The sequence below is a fragment of the Schistocerca serialis genome, chromosome 7 (assembly GCF_023864345.2).
Source record: "Schistocerca serialis cubense isolate TAMUIC-IGC-003099 chromosome 7, iqSchSeri2.2, whole genome shotgun sequence".
Taxonomy (NCBI): Eukaryota; Metazoa; Arthropoda; class Insecta; order Orthoptera; family Acrididae; genus Schistocerca; species Schistocerca serialis.
The window spans coordinates 73957902-73979118 of NC_064644.1; the positions used below are offsets into that span (position 1 = coordinate 73957902).

General features: G+C 43.6%; 1 protein-coding gene across 1 annotated transcript in view; it reads left to right on the plus strand.

Moving 5' to 3' along the window:
* LOC126412539 (zinc finger protein basonuclin-2-like) overlaps positions 1-21217 on the plus strand; it is a 139581-nt gene that overhangs the window by 53274 nt on the left and 65090 nt on the right. Inside the window, exon 3 of the mRNA XM_050082183.1 lies at positions 11301-11403. Within this exon, the coding sequence (XP_049938140.1) occupies positions 11301-11403 (103 nt within the window). The remainder of the gene's footprint in view (positions 1-11300; positions 11404-21217) is intronic.

Consider the following 21217-nt stretch of genomic DNA (forward strand, 5'->3'; position numbering starts at 1 on the left):
CCTAACATTGAGATTTTTATGAGTTTAACATTTTTTTCAGGAATGGTTTTCTTGCTATTTCCAATCTCCATTTCTATCTTCTGTTGACAGCACGTACGAGGCTGAGGTCGTTTCGCATCCAGTTCAGCTGGCCGTGCTTAGCTCGTAAATCACATCGAACTTCATCTCGTCGACTGGTTTAATTGTAGTGCTTTCATAGTCAGTCGTAACTCTAAGCAATTGCCTGCAATTAGTGTTCCAAAATTCCTAGACAAGACTACTTAATGCATGACATTACCATCTTAGTTATACCCTTTAAAGGGCTACGACATTACTATAACTGCCTTACTGGCTACTGCAAGTTTATGTATCAAGTAAATTAATATCAACAGCTGAACACGTATTATGCTCCGGTAGAAAGTTTTGATTTTTATAGCCCGCCATTAATTACATTCAGACAGAACAACACTGTGTTCGATTAATATTTCAGATACTAAGAGATTCAATTTGTAGGTGGTTGTACTACAACTTCAGGCACTGTTCGTGATTTTAACAATTGACAACACTTTGTGTGCGTTCCAAGTCGAACCACATGCCATTCCTTACATACACACACACACACACACACACACACACACACACACACACACACACACACACACACACACTTGGTGATGGGTCACATGTTCAAACAAATCGCCAGTAACTTCAATTTTGCATCTTATTCTGGTCCAGTGTGTTTTTACAGAGCCTATTCTTGTGCAACACGTTGCGTTGAAAAATATTTTGAACGAGAAGTTGGGTCTAAAAGTTATGTTCTGTAAACTTCCTCATCGTACTTTCTACTTCTCTTATTATGTTTCTGCCTTTGTTTTATTACTTCCAGAGTTCTTTTTTTTTTTTCTCTATCGCCCTCAGCGAGTCATTCGTTTCTAATTCAGACCATAGACATCTAACAGAGAACGAAATGAACGAGTGAAGGACTAGGAAGGTTACTAAATTGTATGAGATTCGCTGTTACCGTAACGTCTGATCTCATACTAAACTACATTATTTTCCATATTGCTTTAAGAGGCTTCTAAATGTTTTCGAAACTCGGTGCTTTGACGCAATAGCTGTATGTCACTTTACTGAAACAGTCAGTTTCGTCAAACAACACACCATCCTCAGATATAAAAAAAAAATCGACGTTAATTGGAAGACATGCATTCAATTACGATACTTTGTATTTTAGTCTGGCCATGTGCTTCTCCTGTCAACGTATTTTCTTATGTATGCATCATTTGCTGTTCTGTATTCTGTAATTTTGATGCAGATAATTAAGTAATTAATGTATAATACTGATCGTAGATGCTCGTACAAATACAAATGATCGTGACTGGACGCTCGTTCTGGAGTTAACAACTTTTTTGTTGTGGGTTGTTTCACTGAAACTAGTTGTTAACGAAGTAGCTCACAGCTATTGCGACAAAAATTGATTATTCAAAAATTTATTTTGTCTGCGTTCGATCTGTGGGGGAAATGCTGCAAGGAAACAAGGTTTAGACTCGAGTTGTGAAGTGAGTACTCAGAAAGGTGGGTGGGGGACCAGGGGAGGCACAATAGGGAAGAGTGAAGGAGTCGTGCTCGTTTGTCTCGCCAGCACAGAGGACTGACCGCGACGAAAAAGGATCAGCGTAGAAAAGGAGTCGTGCTCGTTGTCGTCAACAATGACAATTGACCGCAGGAACAATGAGGCTCTCAGCAAAGTGAGGCGGGTTTTTGTTGCAGCAGCGAATGAGTGGCGACAGTTGTCCCGGCGGAGGGGCAAGGGGAAAAAAGCGGAAAAGCGCAGCTGGTGCCGTTAGGTGTGGCTCGGTTAGCGTGTCCCCTGTCCGGCGGTCCGCTGAGGCTGCAGATGTAGAAGGAGCGCCGGATCGCGCTGAGTGTCTATGAGGGAACGGACGGCAGGGGCCGAGTATTCGCTGGTGGCCGGCGCCAGTGGATCATCGCGTGGCTTGCTGCAGGCGGTGCTCACGCAAAATTCGCACAGGGCGAGAAAGAGCAGCTACCAGGGACGTGTAGATGTGCCTCCCTCCGCCACATACCATCCTTTCGACCTCACACTATGTTTATACAGAGCAGCTAGGTGGTCCTAAATACAAAAACAGTTATCACCTGGCATTGTCAAGAGGGAGATAAGTGACCTCAAATACACGTTCACATAAATTTTGTTCAAAAAAGTATTTAAAAATTTTAACTATCCAGACCAGAATCAGCTAACAGTAAATAAATAACTAGTTTCGGATGAAAAAAAGTCAACCATCTACAGATTCAGTTTTCTTGAGAAATTAGTGTAACCTTACGTGGAACGGATGAAATACAGCATCTAAATAGCACGAAGCGTTCCAATAAAAAATAAGTGAATGAACATTTGTGTACCACAGCGGAATCTCATGAAATAACATTTGTTCCTCTGTTGATATGGTCTTTTTTTATCCTAGAGAACCCATGTCTACAAGACACTAGTAGAAGTCGGACGGAAAGTTGTTTTTCATGTGGCTCTCTAACACGGTTTTGAGTATAGGGGCCGTGTCATCTCAGCTCACTTGCAGTAGCTCGTAAGGCTGTTCTAGTAAGGTCGTAGCCCTTTACAAGTCAGGATTACGGTATAACTAAGATGGTAATGTCATGCATTAAGCAGTCTTGTCTAGGAATATAGGAACACTAATTGGAGGGAATTGCTTGCAATTACGACTGACTATGAAAGCACTACAATGAAACCAATCGCCAAGATGAAGTTCGATGTGATTTATGAGCTAAGCACGGCCAACTGAACTGGATGCGAAACGACCTCAGCTTCGTACGTTTTATCAACAGAAGATAGAAATGGAGATTGAAAATAGCAAGAAAACCTTAGAGGAAAATCATATCCGCCGTATCAGTTGTGGAGTGGTACACTTCTATTGTCAACAAATGGTGGGGAAGAGAAAAGCAGTATAATGAACCAGTCGCACGTACAATCAGCACAACAACAGAAAATACAAAAGTGAAGTCTCTTGTGTAAATGCCGGCCGGAGTGGCCGTGCGGTTCTAGGCGCTACTGTCTGGAGCCGGGCGACTGCTACGGTCGCAGGTTCGAATCCTGCCTCGGGCATGGATGTGCGTGATGTCCTTAGGTTAGTTAGGTTTAATTAGTTCTAAGTTCTAGGCGACTGATGACCCCAGAAGTTAAGTCGCATAGTGCTCAGAGCCATTTGAACCATCTTGTGTAAATGGGTAAGACATCACGAAACATACCCAGAGTTGCGAATAATTTGGAGTACAGTAACACACGCTAACAACAATGAAATTACAGTAAAATATAAATCGATCCACATTCCAGACCGCAGATTATCTAATTCTAGGGAATAGCGTCTAACAGGAGTGCTGCTGTAGAGAAGTATGCAGAAAGACATCGAGACACACTGTAAGCCATATTGAAGGAACGCCAACACAACAACTGTGTTCATATCCACAACCAGACGTCTTTCAGTCCCATCTATGAACAAATGTTCGGGTCTCAGAAAGTAGACGTTTCCGAAGCCCTATCTGTTGGCATTTTTTTTCTCAGAATATTAGTCAGTAATTTTTAATACCTTGTAGATCATCGGTGCATAGCCCAATGAAACTTGAAACGTGTTTAGTTGGCAGTGCCATAATAATTGGGGCCAACTGTTATAGATATCATCTAATGAAGTCTGCATTACACGCCGTCGCAGCCGAGGTCGCTAACGCACGCCTCATAGGTAAGCCAGTTCGAATCCCAGCGGTGGAAATTTTTTACTGCCAGTATTCGGCCGCCAAGAGAAGAACAGGTGGTGACATGAAGTTCACAGTCATCACTTTGTGTGGCATTCTCCCGGACTGAGTTCCTAAACTGTCCGTAGTGTCTCGTGAGGTGTAGGCATGTGATGCTGATGTTGGTACTTCGTCAGTCGGCAGCCCCCTCGATGCTACTGGAGAGCAGAAAGCTATGTAGTGGCACAGAGTTCTAATCTCTCCCTTTCCTTCACCATTAACAACACGAACACAACACTGCCCTCTATAAATTCTTGACACAGTCATTCATACTTCAGTCTTCACAACAGGTCGCAGGAAGCCAATGTCAAACCACCTCCACTGGGACCTTGCCTAGAACGACAATGGAGGATATCAGCATGTTCTCCGCTACGCTCTTCCACCGAGTATGAGAGTACATTAAGTTTTGAAATGATGTGTTCGTTCTTGTTGCACCCTTGGTGTACGTCGACGATAGAGTCGTAACAAGTGACCGTACACAAATATACATACTGTGCCTTCACATGTACCCGCTATCAGCTCGTTAGGCTGTTCACGACCTGTAAGCAGGAGTGATACCTGCAGACCTGCGATAATACCCGGACGGACACATTATAACGCTGGAACCGGAACTGCCGGATCGTAAAGTGGCTGGACGATCTCTTTAGGGCCTGGGCGCGCCGCCGCCTTGAACCTCACATGTGTGTCCTTGACCCGAACGTTCGCGTGCCCTGGTCTGGATAGCGGGGCCGTCTGCGCGGCTCTGGAGGACGAGTCGCCGCGGCACGACGTCGCCAGCGATCAATCCGCACAGCCCGTGCCAGGGCGCGACAACGGGACATCCCCCCCCCCCCCCCTCCTCTCTACCCACCTGACACTTGTTCCAGTGAAAAATCGTTGTCGGCGCGACTACAAAGGACGGCGCCCAGGCCACGCCGCACCTTGCCTCCCTTCACGTAGTCCTTGACACGACACGGTGCGGACCCGCCTCTGCAGTTGATGGAAGTGATTCCCTTGTCGCCCTTCCTGCCGCCTTCGTCACAGACTGTTTTCTGACATATCGTAAAATAGCATCAACACGCCACCATAAATTTAATCGTACTGAAGAAATAACAGCCCTTCGTTCAGTGCAGGACGTACCGGTGTAGTACACACCAGTAACCTCTTACCTCCGATTCCTTAAAGAATCCAACTCCGATGTATAAAACAGATTAAGAAGCCTGATTGCTTTACAACTGAGTTAATATGTTAAATGTTTGACGTTAAGCACGTAAACGGTTATCGGCGGGTGAATGGTTATTTGGAAGGTGATTTGCAAACAGGAACTGGGGGCAATTAGTCAATGTGGAACTCTGCAGCCTAGCGTAAGTTCCGTGTGTCACAAAATTTTGCTGGGTCACCATCCAGTTTCATTAAAATTGGGAAAATCTAATTTTTTTTTCAAATTTGGGATGTTGTCCCTATGGTCATCACCAGAAGTGTTGTAATTACGTTTTGAAAGGATTTTAATGGAAAGTAATACTTTCTCTCTCCCTTTCTCTTTTCCAGAAACGCACACGCAAACAGATTTCCATGTCCATCAGCATCCACATCCCACAAGCCACCTTACTTGTTCTCTATTACTTTACCCCTCACCTGTTTCATTCACGAATGGTGCGCGGGGAGATAATTGTCTGTAAGCTTCTGGTCTAAACTATATACATTTGCCTTTGTGATCAAAAAAAGAAAAAAAAGGAAATGGCTCTGAGCACTATGGGACTCAACATCTGAGGTCGTCAGTCCCCTAGAACTTAGAACTAATTAAACCTAACTAAACTAAGGACACCACACACATCCATGCCCGAGGCAGGATTCGAACCTGCGACCGTAACGGTCGCGCGGTTCCAGACTGAAGCGCCTAGAACCGCATGGCCACTGCGGCCGGCTTTGTGATCCTTTCACGAGATGTACGTGGCCAGTTCGAAACGTTCCGAGACTGAATTAGCAAAACTAGAGAGAAGATAAGATGGTAGTTCCAGTCCTTCTACATCTACACCTGCATCTACACGATTATTCTGCAATTCACAATTAAGTGCCTTGCACAGGATTCACCGAACCTCATTCAAGCTATTTCTCTACCGTTCCACTCTCTAACGGCGCGCGGGGGAAACGAGCACTTACATCGTTCTGTGTCAGTTCTGATTTCAATTATTTTATCGTGATGATCATTTCTCTTCATTTAGGTGGGCACCAACAGAACATTTTCACAATCGGAGGAGAAAGTTGATTGAGATATCACTAGATGATACTGCCGCAACCAAAAACGCCTTTGTTTTAATGATTACCACTCCAATTCACGTATCATGTCCGTGGCACACTCTGCCTTATTTCGTGATATTACAGAACGAGTTGCCCTTCTTTGGACTGTTTCTGTGTCCTCAGCTAGTCCCATCTGATGCGGATCCCAAAGCCCACAGCATTGCTCCAGAAGAGGACGGGCAAGCATTGTGCAAGCAGTCTCTTTCGTAGGTGTAGCTAGAGGTTCTACATAGTCTCCCCACACGACTACAACGCACAGAACCATAATGTAACCATCTGAATCTTTCACAAAAGCCTTTCTTTGGGATGTTATTCTACTCGTGCGCCATATTCGCATCATCTTTGGCTTTGGCGAACCAGAGACCGTTTCTGCATTTGGTCGTTTTCTGTTAGGTGCGTATTGATAACACCAAGTCCCGTCACCCGTCATGATTTTTTCCGGAAAAGAATTGTCTGCATTTTCCATTTCAATCAAATCGTGTCAAGGGTTTACTCGTCGTTATTGTTCGGAAGTCAAGGTATGCGGGACCAACTTTACACACATGTTTCTCTGTCAGAACATTTTGAAGAATGTGTTGAACACTTCATTTAGAAATGTTCAGTTCGTTGCTCAGTTGCGATTTCTGACACAACAACGGTGACAATTATCACCGTATGTCCAAGATTGACTGGTCGAATACACGTCTGTTGTTTACAGTTGTTGCTTCAAGCTACCAAAGTAGGTTTTCCACGGACGGTGTATGTTAGCTTAGTATACATGGAACATACGTACTAGGACTTTTAATAGTAAACCTTTCCGTGACTCTCAACGTCTCTCTTGCAGTGTATGCCAATGGAGTTTTTTTAGCATCTCGAAAAGCTTCGAGTCCAAACACTATGAAACAAAAATTTAAGTTTTTGACATAATTAACCTTTGGCGTCATGGTAAGCTACGAATACAAAAAAAATTGGCAATGTGTTGTGCACTTTGGAGTATAAACATAAAATATTTTTAACGAAATTAGTCTTTATTTTCGTAGTACGCAACGAATACGATATGAAATTCACAAACGGTAAACAGTTAGTTGTTTTAAGCAAGTGGTTTCGCTCTGGAACCCTTGGAATTTATACTTTTGAACCACGCATCATTTCGTGCGATATACTTGAATGGAATTCGCATTTTTTCTAGACCAAATCCCACATCTAGAGACTTTTGTGAACTCGTAACTCCTAAAACGTATTATAGTTCTAAATAACAAGCAAAAATGGGTCTAAATTTAACAAATTTTGTACCACATCTACGTACTGTCCCAGTGATTTCAGTTTGAAACTACTCATAAAAGCAATAGTACAAACTCAAGTTTACGTTACAATTGCTTTACGTATATTTACTTTCACTGCTTTTACAGATCAACGACCTTGCCACGTTAGTAGCTCTGGTTGCCACCCGATCACCGAAGTTAAACAACTTTCGACCCGGATAATACATAGATGCGTGACCGTCGAGGAAAGATGCCGTTGGTTTTCGGGACACGCAAGTTGCCGAAGAGGCGTCCAATTAAAAGACCTATACCAGGCCGTTTTGCCACACGACTGCTTTCACTGTCAATGATTTCGTCATTAGGTACACTACAAAAAAGAAAACGCATGTCAGAGTGTCCTAGAATGACGTAGCACCATCTTTGTGTCGATTGTAGGTTTGAATGCTACGAATGCTACAGTTAGCTGCATTCGTAGAAGTACCTCAGTGTGGCGAAAGAAATGTGCCCTGCTCTAGCATCGATGGTTTCACACGAAATGCATTGGCATTTAGGTTAAAAATTATTGAAATGGTGGTTTAAGGCAGAAACCAATGAGGCTCAAATGGTTAAAGTACTCGAGACGAAACATGCAGCTCTTCTTTGGAGCTTCTCTGTTTCGTCTGATAAGGATCACAGAGTGACGACCAGAACAGAAGAATCTGCCGAACGAGAGTTTTGTGAGCCACCTCTTTTGTATATCAATCACATTTCCTCGAGATTGTTCCAATGAAACACATCGTGACACCCGTTTTTCATAGAACGAGTTTTATGTGATCGTTCCACTACAGTTCACTCCAGGCGGACGTACCTAGATACATTGCGGCTGTTACAGTTTCCACCGACTTATCGCCAACAGAGTAATGGGGCAGAAATCGGTCTTTCAGCCTATTTATGCGCAATATGCTACACACGCAGGATCACAGTTAGTGAGTCATATGAAATAAAATCGTCGTAACTTCGGAACTGTTTGCAGCAGGACGTTCAAACTGCACGGTTGGCCACGGGGGATGATGGGAATTAGTATGGTATGGTTTAGCGACGAAGCCCACTTTCATTTGGATGGGCTCGTCAATAAGCAAAACTGGCGCATTTGGAAGCTGAGAATCCGCATTTCGCGATCGGGAAGTCTGTGCACCCTCAACGGGTGACTGTGTGGTATGCAATGTCCAGTCACGGAGTAATCGGAGCGATATTCCTTGAAGGGTTTCCTCACGGGTCACTCCTTCTATTCTGTCGAGGAGTTCCTTGAGAAATGAAGCTGCTTCTCGTTGTATTGTTGACTGCGTTTACTTAAACTTATGGCTTGACTTTTTTCGGCTTCGTAAACATTTTATTTTTATCTGTTATTACTTTTATGTTGTAGTTTCATGTACTGACACGTTCCATGACCTTGGAGATTTGCTCCTCAATTTGGACCTACGGAACTTGAAGTGCAAATAAAATAAAAATAAAATGCCATCTAAATTCATAGTGTCTTTTGAAGCACTATAAAAACTCACATGTTAGCTCTTAGGAGAGATTCCATGTGACAATAATTTGTGACGGTGAATAGTTGTGTGTCTCGTGCGGGACGAAGCTGCCGTAACTCCACATTAAGCACATTTTATCTACCCATGTTAGGAGGCACATCACCTGTAGTGAGACCGTTGAAGGTTACGTTAAAGAACAGTGTACACCGTATGAATCAATAGACTGTAGGGGACGACACGTGAGGCAGCCGTAATAAAATGCACGACTGTTTGAAACGAAGCAATTTGGAATGACGACAGAGGAAACAGGAAATCTATTCCCGTCGCGGGTCGTATTTGAAATTCATTTACGAAGCCCCGGGCTTGTTAGGAGAAGATGCATCGTCAAACGGCGTATGCAAACAGCTACCGGTCTGGAATTACCGTCCGGACAGAGCTGAATAATTGTTTATAAATCAGGTGGGCCGGCCCGTGGGCCGAGGACCAGCGGCCATTATCTGTCCCCTTTAATGTGAGTGTGTGTGTGTGTGTGTGTGTGTGTGTGTGTGAGCGCCCCAGTTTCCGGGTCAGGCCGCTAGTGGCCGCTCTCCAGAGCCTTTTAGCGATAAGCCTCTCTGCCTGGCACGCTAATACCGACGGATTTACTCCAGCGCAGGCTGCCTCTGTGGGCGTCTTCTTAGTGTCGGCTGTGAGGCAGAACTTGGCCCCGAAAGCTCAAACCTTTTTCACTACCGTCTGTATTTACATTATTGTCTTTTGCATGGTCGTCGCTTTCTTTTCGCCCACACCCATGATATTTAATAATTGTAACTACGTGGTACTAGCAAAAAATGAAAGAAAAACATCGTATTTGCAATTGCCTGTAGAAATTATTTATTTTACAGTTGCAGTTTCGGCCTTTGAGCCATTTTCAGGCGGTACTACAAAAGATTTTACTTTAAAATTCTCCGACGTATATACATGTCATCGTCAGAAAAAGTGAACAGTCCTATTTTTCCTTCAGCATATGTCAGGCTTTAACATTCTCCGACATGTATACATTTGACCGTGAAAATAGGATGTTTTACTTTTTCTGGCGATGACTCATATATATGTCGGAAAACCTTAAATTCTGACATGTGTCGAAACAAAGTCACTTGGAGTGCCACTTGAAAATGGCCCAAAAAGCCAGCTGCTGTGGACGAGCGGTTCTAGGCGCCTCAGTCCGAAACCGCACTGCCGCTGCGGTCGCAGGTTCGACTCCTGCCTCGGGCATGGATGTGTTTGATGTCCTTAGGTTAGTTAGGTTTAAGTAGTTCTAAGTCTAGGGGACTCATGACCTCAGATGTTAAGTCCAATAGTGTTTAGAGCCATTTGAAGCATTTTGGCCCAAAAGGCCGAAATTACAATTACGAAATAAATAATTTTTGCGATCAACGGCGAATGTAATGTACTTTTAGATGACTATCAACACCGACCATGAGTGGTTAAAAAAACCCTTATTCTTCACCAACGCTACAAAACACTTAATATTACAATGGAGAAAAATAAAATTTAAGAGAGTGTACTTTTTATCACTATTGTTAATCAGTTACCCAACTACTAGTTCTGTTGCCAGTACTATTATTTCTGTGACTACAATCGGTACACCTATTTCTGTTCTTTCATTACGGCCGCCCTTCCTTGCTGTATTACTGTGTGTAAACTACAGAGGGTTATTTCTGGATGCTGGATCAGCCCTTAGTCTAGGTCAACCGCTGTTGTCTGCTGGCTATTTGCACTAATGCAGCGGACAGTCTTGATGAATGTTTTCATTCACTGGTCGTCGAACTCAATTACCTTGTCTGCATCAGCACGAAATTTTGCCTTGTTATGATGGCAGCATGCTGGCGCATGACTGAATACCTCTTGAAGTCCTCCGTGGCTTGCACGGATACCGCGGGTGCAGTGCCAACCAAAACGCACCATATCGACTGGTTCCTCTGTGCTGCTTTGGGATCCGGTCTCCTGAATGCCGTACCGCCAATAGCTGCTGGATCTTCGTAAAGAGCACACTCCCACAACGTGTGCACAGACTAATTTTCTACGGATGCTTAGGATTCGGGCGATGCCTGACCTAGTAACGTATCACACCGCTCGACGGGTGAATAAATGTCACTATTAACCTGTCCTTGACGTTAGGGATAAATTCATATTTTCTGCTGCCTCTGTCCGAAGCCTCTCATTCATTATGGGAATGCTTAATGCGATAAGTGTCCTACTTTTTTTTACATATTTGCACAACTTCCAAATAGTCTTAGCGCTCCAGCTTGATGGCCTTCCTTTAAGTAATACCGGACTCCTCCTCTTTACCTGATTTCCAAGCTCAACCGGAATATTCCTAGAATTCCTAAGAACTGTACCAGTAACTACAACTAGTCAGGTGAAAACGAAGGCTGTGTGCACTAAGGCAACATTAGAGCTGAAAACTAAAGATGTGTGGACGTGCTTGTTGCAGGCCATCCGGTGCACCGTGCCCAACTGTTCATGCGAGTGCTTCAGCCCTGGGAAGAGCAACGTCAGATACTGCGACGGCTGTAACCACAGCTGGGTGCCGCATGGTGAGTCTCCCTGCGGTCTTCAACGGACTGCAGCCGCTGCATTCGCCCGGCACCTACTAAGCACTTCAGAAGAATTTGACAAACTGAATAACACATCGCGCTCCCATCTGCACCCGCTGCCTATGCAGTAAATGTCGTCGGCCTTCCAGATTCCGTGTTTCTACAGCAAATATGTATTTTGAATTGTTTACGGACACTGGTGAAGTTTACCGTCCAAAAAAGTTCCATTTTACAACATGTTTGTCTAAAGTCCTTAAAAGATTACACTTAATTCACTATAGTGCAATCTTCCCTCTGAGTCGCAAGTTCGGCCTCGTTCCTCACGAAGTGACCGCGACACGGCTCGCCTGCATCGGTAGCAGGCTGCAGTGGAAGATGTGGGCGAGATTGTCACTGATACGATACGCGAGTTGGGGTGGCAGTCACTGAAACATAGGCGGCGAGATCTATTTACGAAATTTCAATCACCAACTTTCTCTTCCGAATGCGAAAAAATTTTGTTGACACCCACCTACGTAGGGAGAAACGATCTTCATAATAAAACAAGATAAATCAGAGCTCTAACGGAAAGATTTTGGTGTTCCTTTTTCGCACGCGCCATTCGAGAGTGGAATGGTAGGGAAGTGCTATGAAAATGATTCGATGAACCCTCTGCCAGGCACTTAAGTGTGAATTACAGAGTAACTATGTAGATGTAGATGTAGAGGATGGTAGGCATATGGGTATTCCTCCAGTACATGCTAAATTTTCCAAGAAGTTAGGATTATCAAATTTCCCGTTGCCGGAAGACAAAAGATTGTGTTTTCGCTAGTTGTGATTGAACTTAGGTGTTTAATGACCTGAACAGACTCAGAAAGGACAAATTCTCGGATGCACTTGTAATGTTTCAAGTCAAACACTTTACAGTGTTCCTTTCAATCATAACGGTGGGGTCCTTGCGAAACTTTCACTCTTTTGTAGGCTTAAATAATGACAGTATTTGAAATAAGTATATTTTTTGGGATACGGATAGCTGTGGAAACGAAGAGAAAACATCTTTCAAAATGAACCGAACGACGTGAAATAATAATCACAGATTTATAATATATCTTTGTATATGCTTTTCCATAAGTCCAAAATTGTGCTTTGCATTCGCAATGTTTGTCCCGGATTGTAGCACGGGCAGAGATCAGAAACTGTCGGTAGGACCAAATAACATATAACTTTAACTCGACAAAAATTTCTAACTGCAGTAAACACGTTCCCCCGTAGCAGCAATGGGTAAATCACAATTCAGGACGAGAATGGAAAATACGTTTGTCGTTCCGGAAAGCGTATTCGTATAGAAAAGTCAGCTTGTATGTCGGGAAGAGATAATGGACTACCAGAGAGATAGCGGTTATGACAATGTTGTATGCAAATTATGCAGTTAAGAAGTACTTTGAAACAATTGAAATGATATTTGTGGAATATTTTAAAATAAAAGAGGCTTTCAACTATCATAGCTGAAAGGGCATCTAGGTGCCCAGCTTCTTAGCTATATTTTACGAAGGTAGTTTATTAATCACGAATAAGAGACTCCCTTTTCGTATTGTCTTTCTAATGGTACCTCATTCACCACTGCATGATTAGTAAGTGTTGAGAAAAAGAGATGTCGACTTCAGAAATAATAAATAAGAGTATCTTCGCTGGTGTGGACTACATTGTCTACACTTTTTTTTAATTTTCCCTTAATCGAATTGTAGTGCTGCCCACAAATTCAAAAGCCATCTAAACTTTTCACGCTAATTAAGTGCAACAGAGCATGGTCTCTTCAGAATGTACTTCCAATCAAAAAGCAGTTCTAAGAGCTGGACTCCAGCTTCCGGTTAATCATGTCTCTTACGTTTTTGTGTTGGTTTTTCTTTATCTCTAACTGAGAAGTGATATACAGATTTTCGTAGGTTTAGCATTTTTTTATGTAACTCCTTAAGAGTGGAATTTCAAATAATCCCTTCTTAAACGATGTCTACGGTATAAAATCAACACCTTGTCCAAATGTCAAGTTTCTGTCCTTAGCAGTTTTGGCTGGGCGATGATTGCCTTGTTTCATCCCCTTAGAGACTGAATTTCAAAAATAGGGAAACGCATATTTTTTATTTCGAACCGAGAAGCTGAAGACCAGTTTTTAAAGATTTAGGTTTAAAAATGTATTCACACTGAAATATTTTCATAAATCATTTCACCTCCTATTTCATACCCTTAGCGATGGAATCCCTTCTTAAACGACGCCTACAGTATAAGATCAACACCCTCTGCAAATGTCAAGTTTCTATCCTTTGTAGTTTGGAATGGCCGACTATGAGTTAGTCAGTCGAGGCACAGCCTTTTATATGTAGAGATTAAATCTCGCAAACTTGCTAAACCACCTGATGACGGACTACAGTTGTGTTTTGGAGCGTGGGGAGGAGTCGCCGATAAATCATTCGGCTAACGGCAAGTGGCAAAAACGACAGTATCAAGAAGCTGTCCTGCACTCACCGAACCCGACGCCGCATTCTAACATACATTTCTATGCATAAGCTGGTAAATTTAATTTTAGTTTCTGGTGTCACACATGTAGAGCAAATGGCACAAATATTGAATACCATTTTGTTTTTAGTTCACAAATTTCTCAGTTTTTCACGTTAAGCTAATGAAATACATGTAGCTCATACTGTGGGAGGTACTTTAATACTTCCCATACTTTCGAATACGTACTACGTTAGAAACCTTTCTAAATTAGGCTTAATTACAAAGTTTGATATTTTTGGCTCTTGAGATTTTGCGGTATTAGTATGGAATAGCGCATTCGTTTGAAGCTTGTTAAAGTTAAAACGAATACTAGAGAATCTAATAATTCATTGTTAAAAGTACACGCTATAGAACATAATAGTGCAATAGAAAAACACTAAATATATCATTCTCGGTTATTAAATATTATCACATTTTCTCTTGTGAAACCTAGAGATCTATTAAATGAGATTGCTGTGGGCTTTTGTATCGAAATATCCTTTTTGCGCCGCTTCAAGAATAGGCGTGACCACTCTCTTCCGGCCTGTTAATCCTAAAATTGATTCTGGATATTTTTGGCTTTGGCAGACTTAAATACCATCTGTTGGACATCCGTTCGGGTAAGTCCAAAAAATTTAGTTACCATTGTCTTTCTACATTCAATTAGCTGTTGTTCTTGTTCGTTGGATAGAACACTTTTTCGCTCAAGTTCAGTCTTTGTGGCTGAATAAGCTGGTAAATCTGATTTTACTAGCCTATATAGGGTGACATTGGGAACTTTGAAAGTTTTTGCTACCTTCAAGTAGCCCATCTCCTTTTCTCTGACCTTTTTAATTGCTGCTTGAATGGCAGACTCGTACCACTGCTTTCGAGCTCGTGAAGTCATTTCTGAAGCAATATCTATAAATGAAACTGGTTGTGAAAGCACGGTACTAATATGGAGTACTAGTATTCATATTAGTGACACAGCCATCTTGAAATTCAGAAACGCAAATAAAACCGAAAATTAATTTTAAATAGGCAACAAACACGCCATTTTACAGCTTAATGTGTTAGCTACATGTTTGTGTTGAAGATATATTAATAATTTAAGTATTATCACAAGAATGAAGCTGAAAACCACAAATCTGCAACAATTATTCGTCCTAGTGAATTCGTTAAAACAGTTCCACTCACTCGCAGTGGCTGCCAACTGCAGTGTGAATGCATTCTAAAGCAGTCTACAGTTGCTGAACGTAGTTTTCAAGTAGCTCACCAGAGTACAGCACTTACAAGGCGATAAATCTTAGCATTTCGTATTACTATCCCTATTCCATATTTGTACCTCTTCCTCTAATGTTCTCTTTCATATGACTACGGAACTCCCCAAACGTCATGTTGGTGTGACGCGGGGACAGCCCAGCCAAGTAACAAACCGCCTTGGGTACCACGCCTTTCGAGGCGCAGTTTGCCGCCCTCGTCGTCCGTTCTGTAAACAAGGCTGGTGTTTACGCTGCAGCGCTCGTGCTGATCCATACAAGGGACCTCCTTCACTGCGTCAGCGTCATCTCTTCAGGCACACGTGTGGCCCGGAGCGGAAGCCTCTCTGCAAGACTGTAGTGCCCCACGCGTGTCTCTCCACGGCAGATTAACTGTCTAAGACGGAAGGCCTCCCGTTCTGGGAGGGTGGGTCTGTGCCACAAGTGTAAGTAAAGCGATCATCAACCGAGGATTGTTTCGAGCATCACAGTGCTTTACGAGGCACGGCCCTGTTGGAGGTAGTGCGTCGTTGCCTCCCTCGGGCTTTGAGCCGACTTACCCAACTAGTTATGGGGAGACCTACAGCCTGACTGAATTCCGAATGACAGCACATCGTTTTCCACATGAGCAAACATTGCCGGAGGTTAAAGAAGTCACTTGTGACAGATAAATATCGTAGGACTGACCGGAATCGAGCTCGAGACCTCTGGATTTGTAATCTGGCAATTTACTACTGAGTCACCGATCCTGCGTTTGCTGTGCAGAAACCACGAACGTATTGTCTCAACATAGAAACTATTCATTAAAGTCCCTAAATAGCGGAAGTAACGACACACCAAGCGTTGTTATATGAATCAGAAAACATGTATTCTTTCACAGCACGATGTCTGCAAATGCAAAATTACGTAAGGCTTACTCAACTGCACATTCCAGTCAGATTAATGTGATCACCACCTGTGTTCGAAGTCAAAATGCAATAACCACTCGCAGCTCGCAGCACTAACAGTGGAGGCCATATAAAGCGCGTCGGGGGATGGAGAGGGGAGTGGCCGCGGCAAACAGTGTGGTCACTGTGAGAGGTGGCATGAGCCTCCTTTCATATTTCTATCTTACTCTGAGTAATTCGATTTTCCTCTCTAATTGCATGCTTTGAAAAGTTGCTATTCCTTCACACGCAGACTTCCCACGCAGCATCTCTCGTCACCCGGGTGGTCCGGTAACAGGCGAGTTCTGCAGAGCTTGAAAGTGTTAAGCCGATGGGTGTGAGGGAGTCGAGTGGATGCTTTCCAGACGCCGAAATTGGCATAAGAGCGGGAGCGACACGCCCAAAGGGGCCAGAAGGGGCTAGAGATTCTATTACTTTGCAGAAACTTAGTGAAAACACTTTCTGGCGGGCTACCAGCGAGGCGTGGGAATGACTTGTGTTCCCAGGCAGTCTTGGCGGGCAAATTCCTGCGTTTTCTGCAAAATCGTAACTGTGATTGGCTTGCTCTGGGCATAGCTCCATGACGTAGCAAAACCGGCGCAGAAATTGGTGGCATGAATCTCCATTGGTGGAATGGTAGTGCTTCGGCAATAGAATGGAATTTTCCGCTGGTTTTCGAGTTGCTGATTGGAACGTTTAACCATAGCCACTGTCATGGGGGCAGGAATGTTCTGTGTTCGGTTTGTACGGGTGCTCTTGAGAGGGTCGGCTCTCGCCTTTCGGTCAGAGTAGGTTACAAGACTGAGCTCTCGCTGCTCTGGACAGCCTGCCTTCCGTTGGCTGTCTAATATACTTTTATTTTGATTGTAACTGTTTGACGAAGTTGCTGAAGTTTCGACTTCAACGTAACTTTCCGAGTACAGTTGGCAATTGAGCGTTCTGCGTACAAGCGGCCTATGTTGTCTGTCTTGGGCAGTTTTGGCTAAAGTTGACTGTATCGGAGTTACTGTGTGACTTCGCTTGTTAAAATCAATCACTGTACCGTCAGTGATTGTATGGCGGGCCTTCTTCGTCTCCCTCAGAGGCGTATTTGTGTTGCTAGGAAGTCTTTAGTCTGGAACAACCAGACCAGGAGAATTTGTTTTGGGCTATACTCGTGACATTATCATCACCACGACAGGACGTCGAAGCAACCAGCCATCGCCTCCGGTATGGCAGATCGTGTCCTTGCAGTTAAGAAGGCAAGTTGGTAATGTACGTCCGCAGCACCGGCAAAGCAGGCAATTTTGCTAGGTGATAATCAGAGCTCAGCAGAGCGCGCCTGTTCGTCTTTTCTAACTTTGTTCTGTCTTGGGTGTTCATTGTCTGAGTTCTCACTACTGTAGAAGCAATTAATGTTGGGTTGGATGGGAGTTTCTCTTAAGATTTGAGTTGCAAGGAATTGGCTCCACATACCACTTGGCCATAAATGTCACAACCTAGTTTATGGACAACTTCACCTTCACAGCCTTTATTTGAGTATCCAATTTGATGTATTGTAAATGTTTTGTGTGTTTTGTTTATTATTTTTAGTTTAGTCATAGTAAATAAAATTGTTATTTTGGACTGAACTTTCATTCTGTTAATCGGTAGAGCAACCATTTCATTTCTCACTACATTAATGAAACTTTCCTTAATTTCTATCCAATTAAATTATTGCAGGTGCCAAACTCTTTTCTACTCCACTGGCAGGGTCGATTACAGTCAGTTCCTGTTTCTTCTTAATCCATGTGCAACAGCAGAAGTAGGAGTTAGAAAAGGGGGGGCTTAGAGCATCATTTCCATATGACGATTCTAGAAGAATTTAGTGTTAAATACACCGCTAGCCCCGGCACCTCGCAACTGTTGTATTGCAGGAACGGACGATTTATCTGACGTTAAAATGGCACAATCGTTGGGTTTCAGGAGAAGGGAGAAAATTTTTCCGAAACGACTAGGCTGTAAACTCTTCTCGTGTTACCGTGGGTAATGTATACCGTGCATGGCAAAATGGCGCCATCCAAATCTGGCGACATGGCAGTTGTGGTGCACAACAGCCCATATAATGACCGTAGTGAACGGAGGCTGCTGAGATGTCTACAGGAAAATAGACGTGCTACTGTTGAGCTGAAACGTCCCCTTTGAACAATTATACATGACTGTGCTTAACCTGACACACAATGTTTTTAGCGCAACGCAATCTGACTTTCAAAATTCCCTACAAAAGAATGGCCCTGACTAACATTAAACTATACCTTTCACAAATCACTTACCTCACAAAAATCTTCGCTGCTCAAGCTACTGCAATACAGCGAGTGCCACTACTGCCAGCTAAATAAAAGATTCAAACTACGGAAGGCACTAACTACTGATAGGGATAGTTAGCAAATGAAAGATATTAATAGAGAACAAACAATGTATTTACCTTGATATCATCATATATAAATATAGCAGTTCATGATAAATTACAAAACTCCGCCATCTCTCTCCCCACATCCACCACTGCTGGCGGCTCACCTCCAACTGCGCAACGCTACGCGCTGTTCACATCCAGCTGCCTAACACTACAATGGCGATTATTACAACAATGCAAAGCAGCCACAGACTGCACACAGCACAGCCAGTGATTTTCATACAGAGGTGGCGTTACCAATAAAAAAACCTAAACAGCCTAACAGCCTACTTACAGAGCAACTTACCGCCCAGATGAACCAAGGGACAACCGAAGGCGTCTCCTCAACAACCATTCAGTGAACTTTGCCTCCACAGCAGGCGCCGGGTTCATGCATCCAGTCGGCCGCTGGTGGCCGAGCGGTTCTAGGTGCTTCAGTCTGGAACCGCGCGACCCTACAGTCGCAGGTTCGAATCCTGCCTCGGGCATGGATGTGTGTGATGTCCTTAGGTTAGTTAGGTTTAAGTAGTTTTAAGTTCTAGGGGACTGATGACCTGAGATGTTAAGTCCCATAGTGCTCAGAGCCATTTGAACCATGCATCCATCCTGACTGCTCTTCATCGGCGACTAAGACTAGGATTTTGCACGCAATACCGCAAATGGACGTCCACTGAGTGGCGACCGCTGGCCGTTTCAGATGGATCACATTTTGTGCTTCATCGGACAAAAAGAAAACATATTGTAACAATCGTCTGAAGGGTACAGACAGGAGGAGGGAGAATGAAGCTCTCGGGAATGTATTAGTGGCGCTCTGTGGATGACCTCATCAGTCTGGATGGCACAATGAGTCAACACAAGTATCCATCTATCCTTAGGGGCCATGAATGGCTGCATATGGTCTTCAAGTAGACAAACATAACCATTTCCAGTCATGAAACTTCCTGGCAGATTAAAACTGTGTGCCCAACTGAGACTCGAAGTCGGGAACTATGCCTTTCGCGGGCAAGTGCTCTACCAACTGAGCTACCGAAGCATGACTCACGTCCGGTACTCACAGCTTTACTTCTGTCAGTATCTCGTCTCCCACCTTCATATCAGCGCACACTCCGCTGCAGAGTGAAAATCTCATTCTGGAAACATTTCCAGTCAGTAACCGGTTGAGTCGCACCAGAGGTTGAGAGGTGCTGGAGCTAGCAGTGTATTTAACACTAAATTCTTCTAGAATCGTCATATGGAAATTATGCTCTAAGCCCCCCTATTCTAACTCCGACTTTTGCTGTTGCACATGGGTTAAGAAGAAACGCGAACTCACTGTAATCGACCCTGCAAGTGGAGTAGAAAAGAGTTTGGCACCTGCAATAATTTAATTTGATAGAAACTAGTTAAATAAAGGAAAGTTTCATTAACGTAGTGAGAAATGAAGGGGTTGCTCTACCAATTAACAGAATGAAAGTTCTGTCCAAAATAACAATTTGATTTATTATGACTAAAATCAAAATCATAAACAAAACACATGAAACATTTACAATACATCAAATTGGATACTCAAATAAAGGCTGTGAAGGTGAAGTTGTCCATAAACTAGATTGTGACATTTATGACCAAGTGGTATGAGGAGCCAATTCCTTGCAACTCAAATCTTAAGAGAAACACCCAGACAACCCAAAATTAATTGCTGCTACAGTAGTGAGAACTCAGACAATGAATATCTTCTGGTAAACCTTACGGGATGAACACCCAAGACAGTACAAAGTTAGAAAAGACGAACAGGCGCTCTCTGCTGAGCTCTGATTATCACCTACCAAAATCTCTAATCTGCTCTTATTATCACCAAGCAAAATTCCCTAATCTGCTGGTGCTGCGGACATACATTACCAAGCTGTATTCTTAACTGCAAGAACACGATCTGGCGTACCGGAGGCGATGGCTGGCTGCTTCGACGTCCCGTTGTGGTGATGATAATATCGCTAGTATAGCCCAAAACAAATTATCCTGGTCTGGTTGTTCCAGACTAAAGACTTCCTAGCAATAGAAAGGCGCCCCTGAGGGAGACAAAGAAGGCCCACCACACAATCACTGACAGCACAGTGATTGGTTTTAACAAGCGAAGTCACACAGTAAGTCCGATACAGTCAACTTTAGCCAAAAACTGCTCAAGACAGACAACGTAGGCCGCTTGTACGCAAAACGCTCAATTGCCAGCTGTACTCGGAAAGTTAGTTGAAGTCGAAACTTCAGCAACTTTGTCAAACAGTTACAATTAAATAAAAGTATATTAGACAGCCAACACAGGGCAGGCTGCCCAGAGCAGCGAGAACTCAGTCTTGTAACCCACTCCGACCAAAAGGCGAGAGCCGACTCTCTCAAGAGCACCCGTACAAGCCGAACACAGAACATAGCCGCCCCCACGATAGTGGTCGTGGTTAAACGTTCCAATCAGCAACTCGAAAACCGGCGGATAATTCCCCTCTATTGCCGACACAGCACTATTCGACTTGGCGCCAATTTCTGCGCCGATTTTGCTACGTCACGGAGCTATTCCCTGAGCAAGCCAATCACGGTTATGATTTTGCAGAAACCGCGGGAATTTGCCTGCCAAGACTGCCTGGGAACACAAGTAATTCCCATGCCTTGCTGGTAGCCCGCCAGACAGTGTTTTCACTAAGTTTCTGCCAAGTAACGGAATCTCTAGCCCAGCCGCCCCTTCTGGCCCCTCTGGGCATGTCGCT